Raw genomic sequence first — 6,211 nt, 5'->3', positions numbered from 1 at the left:
AGGCAAACGTTTATTTCCTGGTTGGTGGACGCTTGTCTGAAGTTTGAAATCATTGGAGTTACTGACGTTTGGTAATGACGTATGTTAACTACGGGGGACACAACGATAACGATAGGCTTGCAACTTTCGTAATCGCTCTCAGGAATGCCCTCTGTTTGCTGGTTGGTTTGGAGACAAGTTGCCGAAGTAAACGAAGTGAACGAGAGCTATTCCAGACGGAGTACTGTAGGGAAAAGAAATTAAGGGGAAGTACGTAGGCAGGCGGGGGCCAGGCTACATTGGAAGCAGAGGCAGAAAATGTCTTCTCTCATAGGTAGTCAACATCAAAGGCATTATGTCAATGGCAGCTTTTGACTAAAAGCCTTTACAAAAATGTCTTTAATTCAGAAAATGTCTTAAATCATTTTGCGACCCCTCCAATATTTTTGGCGACCCCCTGTTTGAGAACCACTGTTCTAAAGTCACATACAGACTGTCAGTGGACAGAGACCTGCACCCCTGGCTGTGAAGAGAGATATCTCACTTGTCTCAGGGTTGCCCTCTGGAGTTTCTAAAGCTGTAACTCAATTTACATTTGCCTTATCACAACTTGAGCTCTACAGAGTGCTTTTCTGCCACTAATGTTGCCATGCTATGTTTTATTTAACCTAATTTTATTTATTAGGTAGTCTTAGTAGGAGAATTGTGCTGAGAGTTGTGATTAACCTTCAGCATGTTTTTACCTTGATGAAATGGTGTTGCTAATAAAATTTGACCAATGATTGAAGACATGCATGGTCCTTTATAAACCAGCATTGTTAAATATATTTTCCTGTCTGGCATACTGTTGTCGAGGTAAGCACCTACACATAAACTCAGAGCCAGGACCCGATAGATGAGGATGATATTGATGAGTTGTGTGTTTGATTGCATGTGAGTGTGTGCAGCTTGGATGTGGTTACTCTAAGGCTATTTGCCCACATTGTTGAATCAAAGAGTTGCTTTCTTTTCACTCTTTTATTTTGGTGGTGGTGGGGGCAGGACTTTCAGGTGTAAAGGTCACAGCTCCCCAAGGTGAATATGAATCTGATCCAACTGAAGTGAAGATAATCTAATTATGTGTTATAGCGGTGGACTTGCTGACTACACTGACCAGCATGTAGCAGAGTGGACCTCATAGATAGATAGATACTGTACACTGGAAATTCATCTTTGGCACTCTGGTGACATAAAACACAAAAACACAGCAAACAGACAATATAAGTTAAGTTGTATAGTTACATAAAGTATAAATTAAGTGTCTTTAAGAATTAAGAAAAGCATGAATGAATAAATACTAGTGCAATTCTCAGTACTGATCATTCTCGTCATCACCCTAGTTGGGTGGTACATGAGTAAGTTGGGAGGGGAGTTATTTTAGTTTGCCTTGGTTCAAGATGGACACAGCAGAGGGAACAAATGACTTCTTGTACCATTGGGACCATCAATCTTCTGCCAGATGGCAATAGCTGAAAATATGGATGGAGGGGGTGGGTGGAGTACAGCTGTTACAAGAGGGTCTGGTGTCCCTTTGTTATGATGCACTACCTGCGACGGTCACTCGTCTCTAAATTACTTGACTCCCTCTCCCACGTTGGTACACTCCTGGCTCTGTGATTGGTTAGTGAACTTAGATTCCCGATTGGCTAGCCAAACCTGAGCATTGCCATTGGCTATTCAACAGGAAGTGCCAGAATCGTCTCAAAAGTACTCGTATACTTGCAGAGAATACTTGTGCGAGCGGCAGAGATTCGTAATGGCAGAATAGCTTCGTAATTGAAAGACAGCAACTGTGGAAGGTTTAGTACCTGTGGAATATATTTGTAAGTGAAGGACATATGAATAATACTTAAAATCGTTCGTGTTATGTTTTTGTTAATCATTTTTACAATTACAAATACATACTAATACACACACTGATACACACACACCCACAATACATATGACACGCTTCTCATCCCTAAGGTGGTGCAATGCAAAAGTCTGTGCACTTGCAGAAAAGATTTGTAACTGTAGGACAACTTTTTGTGCGTAGAATATTTTTGTAATGGTAAAATATTTTTAACTGTAGGATGATTTGTAGCTGTAAAACTGATCCGTACCAGTAGAATAGATTTGTACTGTAAGTGTAGGGCATATTTGTAATTTTACTTGTATGGATCATTTTTACAGTTACAAATAATTTCTAGTTTCAAAATGTGATACACACGTACAAAAAAAATTGAGTCTAATATTCTTCCATATACAATATTATTAATACATGATCATTGCACTGAACTGCCTTGCACTATATTTATTTTTAATCTGAAACCTCAGTCTATTCTGATATTGCACTATCCCCACCCTTTCAACTGTATATTGCATCTTGCTTGTGTCTGTTGAGGGGTCCACGACCATGGCACCCTTGACAGGGACAACAAGGAAGCGATCATCCTCAGCTGCACACTGAGGGCTACAGGCAGGCTCAGTTCCTGCCTTGTCATGCTTGATCATCCTTAAGCACACTATGTTGATATTTGATTTAGTTTATATAGTATATTTAGTATTTTTGTCAGGATCCTGCCGGTATGGAGTGACTTTGTGCCACTCTGGTGGCCATTCTGCTAGTGTCCTGTTTGTGCTTTGTTTGCCTAGTTCCCCATGTGCTTTGTGTTTACCTGCCTGTCACCTGTCTTTGTCTCCGCCTCATCTCCTTATTTGGTCTGTGCTTCCTGTCTTGTTAGTTTTCCCTCCACCTGTTCACCATTATTGTCTCGTTGGTTTCGTCCAGTCCTCTGTCTTTCTGTTAATTGTCTACCCTCCTGTGTCTCTGTACCTTGTCGGATTGTCTCTGTGTTTACCCTGTAAGTTCTGTCTGTTGTTTGTCAGTCATTAAAGTGTGTTTTTCTAAATTCTGCCTGGAGGAGTCTTGCACTTGGGTCCTATCCGCCAACCCTGACAATTTTAGTATCATGTTTATCTTCTACTGTCTCTATTGTAGAGTGGAGGTTTTTTTTATGTACATATTATTTTTTCTGCTTTAAGTGCATGTTGTGTGTGATGTCTCTATGCTACTGAGACCTTGAACCTCCCCTTGGGGATCAATTATGTATGTATGTGTGTATATATGTGTGTGTGTGTGTGTGTGTGTGTTATCTATCTATCTATGTATGTATCATAAATAAATGTTCTTCCTTAAAATGCAGGGGCTAAGTATACATACCTATGTTACATTCCCATAGAGGCAGGCAGATTTGTATTTTTAAAGGTCAGTTATTTCATGGATCCAGGATACTATGCATCCAGATAAAGTTCCCCTGGCCTTTGGAATTAAAATACCCCCGCATCATCACATACCCTTCACCATATCTCACGATTGGCATGGGATACTTTCCATAAGATCATCTCTCAATGCAAATCAAATCATGTATTAGGCTAACTGAAATAAAACCATCACAATCTCTCCGTATGGTGAAGGGTATGTGATGATGTGGGGCTATTTTGAAATTTGAAATTTTCAGAAAAAATGCCATAGGCTTACTTTGAAATGAAGAAAATACGATAAGATACGATACTATGCGGTAAGACTTTTATTTGTCAGTTTGTGCTGAAATTCTTTTTGCATCCCTGGGCAGCTCATTTAAGGATAGGAGGACATAAACAGTACATACATGTAAGACATATAGCATCAATAGACCGACATGTAGACATACATGTGGGACATAAAGCATCAACAGACAAACAACATAGCAACAAATGACAGTATCAACAGACGAACATGAAACATAGCCACAAATGACAGTAGGCCTATCCAGGGGCGGAGCCAGACATTGTAAACATTCGGGGCTTAGCCCATTTAATTTTTTTTTAAATAACCCCCTAACTACATAGTTCTCAGTAAAAATGTCAAGTTTTTTTTGCCTGAAATTGCACTGTGCCTATTTACAAGGGCATTGTTCCCACCTCTTTTGGGGTCAACCATCAAGTGCTGGACCTCTATAGAAAGCTGAGAACCTGTAGCTTTCGTAGGAAGCAGTCAAGATAACTGTGTGATGTGCTGACAAAGAGCTACAGAGGCTAGAATATAGTTTTTTCTTTCTGCCGGATTACAAGCATCTCTGAACTGACCACATTTCAGCCCTCTAGGTCACTTGATATCCCTTAGAAACACAACTAAGCCCTAGCAACCAGCTGTGTGCAAAAGTTGATCAATATAGAATGAAAATATGAGTGCTTTAGACTATTTTATTACATTATTTGCCAAGGTATGCCCATGCGTTTTGTAAAATGCCTATGGATACTCCCCATAGGACTTTTTGTTATCCAAAATGCATACTGACAATCAAATGCACATGAACCCCTTTGTGTAGAAGTATAATCCTGGTCTCAAATGAAAGGTAACACTTTGAGGTTTCTTGTGGACTATTTAGATTGTATGTCAGGTGTTCTGATATAGACTGACTACACAAAATATGGAATAATTACAAAAAAAGTCTCTATTTTTGCATTTACTTTGTTGGTTCAATGAGTGTGTATAAGATAGACTATACATCTGTACAACTAATATTGGATAATACAACATGAAGATTCAATTTCTATGGATTCTTGTGAATATTTCAGTACCCAATATGAGGCATCTACTTATTGTGCTGCAGCTACACTGCAGCCAGAAGTCAGGGTATCACCAAAAGCGGAGGAGCGGGAGGGGGGCATTTTGGATCAAATTTAATTGAGACATAATAAAATTAATCTGAGAATGTAAAGCACTATACAGATTGTACATGAAAAAAAGTTGTCATTTTTGGAACGCAAAGAATATCATGTAAAATATAATAATGTTCAGATATGCGACAAAAAATATTATAATGGTATTTTATAACTATCAAAATTGTAAACGTCTGGCTGCAGTAAGTAAATGTCCTGCCACATATTTGTTCCAACTATTCACTATTCACTCATTTGTTCCAACTATTCACAACTATTCATCAGCTGTATCTACAACTCCTCAGCCAGGTAGATGAGATAATTAGTGAAATCGCATGTGTTAAATTACACAGGTAAATATATGGTGGGGCTATTACCTTCTGAAGCCGGACTTTTACACATCTGACAACTATATAGCCTAGGCTACTCATAATGATGTAGCCTATATTTGTAAGTTTTTTTTTATTTATTCATGTTTTGCTTTTATGTTTCCTTCTAACTTGCTGTGGCCCCCTTGGCGTTTCCTCAAGGCCCCCACTTTGAAAACCACTGGACTAGGCCTATACTTTTTTCCGGCAAGAGTGGCTTGCTTTGTCTTGGTTTTCTTTCTAATGGACCTAAGTAGGCCTAGAACATGTCCAACTCATTTGATTTGTTTTTATATCTAAAATATTCTACACTAGGCCTACTCGTAGGTCTAGGGTATTTTTGTAAATTAGAAGATCATCTAAACATTGTTTTCTTTGCTACACATTAGGAAGTCACACGAACCCCAGACTTCTCATGTGACGCTGCTACTGCGCATGTTTTACTTCCTTGTTTTGACCGGCGATGCGTCTCTGTGTGTGACTGATCTAGGCTAGGCTACTATATGCAGCAAATACCTATGTCTATCTAGAAATTCTTTGGCTATTACGTTTCAGCAAATCATCAGCTGAGCCGACGATGCGGACATTGTGGACTGGATGTGTGTGTTTCATCAGCCTTTTAACAGCTGTATCTGGTGAGTAGGCTACTTGAAGGTGAACGTTAGATCGCATTGTATTTTTAGCAGCAAAACCCAACAGGTCTATGGTGAGTGAGTGCATGAAGTTGAAGGATAGATTGGAGCATAGCAAATTCTGATTACTCCACAAAACTAACCCAAAATAAAAGACATACATTTGCTCAGAGGCCTAGTGGTCCAGGCAAAGTAGCGTTTTAAGACAGGCCTAATAGTAAAATATTTTTTTCAGCATATATCATTTCTATGAGGTGTCAAGAACAACATACTCCTAAGAAATCTTAGTTGAGGAAATATGTTAAATTCTCACCAATCCGAGATGTGTGCCAATAGGCCAGGCAACAATCCACCCTAATGGGGCTATTTTTTCCCTTTACTCCTATCAAAATGAAAATGCAGACATCCCAAGTCTCCCATCTCCTTGATGCTCGCAAATTAGATAAAATCTCCCGGAATCTAGAGTGAGCAAGCAAAAGCGCGCACGCAAGACCGAGACTTCAAATAACG

At 39.3% G+C, this 6,211-nt stretch overlaps 1 protein-coding gene across 3 annotated transcripts in view; it reads left to right on the top strand.

Moving 5' to 3' along the window:
* The window catches only part of LOC121683185 (sialate O-acetylesterase-like), a 39,048-nt gene that overhangs the window by 9,895 nt on the left and 22,942 nt on the right, over nucleotides 1-6,211 (top strand). The window contains exons 1-2 of one of the 3 annotated variants that reach the window (XM_042062711.1): nucleotides 5,537-5,573; nucleotides 5,637-5,704. In XM_042062711.1, coding sequence (XP_041918645.1) covers nucleotides 5,647-5,704 — 58 coding nt within the window. In that variant the 5' untranslated portion in view covers nucleotides 5,537-5,573; nucleotides 5,637-5,646. Of the gene's footprint in view, nucleotides 1-5,536; nucleotides 5,574-5,624; nucleotides 5,705-6,211 lie in introns of those variants that run through there. The other 2 variants (XM_042062710.1, XM_042062709.1) reach the window with 2 other exon arrangements.

The sequence above is a fragment of the Alosa sapidissima genome, chromosome 15 (genome assembly GCF_018492685.1).
Source record: "Alosa sapidissima isolate fAloSap1 chromosome 15, fAloSap1.pri, whole genome shotgun sequence".
In the NCBI taxonomy this organism is placed as follows: domain Eukaryota; kingdom Metazoa; phylum Chordata; class Actinopteri; order Clupeiformes; family Clupeidae; genus Alosa; species Alosa sapidissima.
This window is presented reverse-complemented; position numbering and strand designations above follow the sequence as displayed.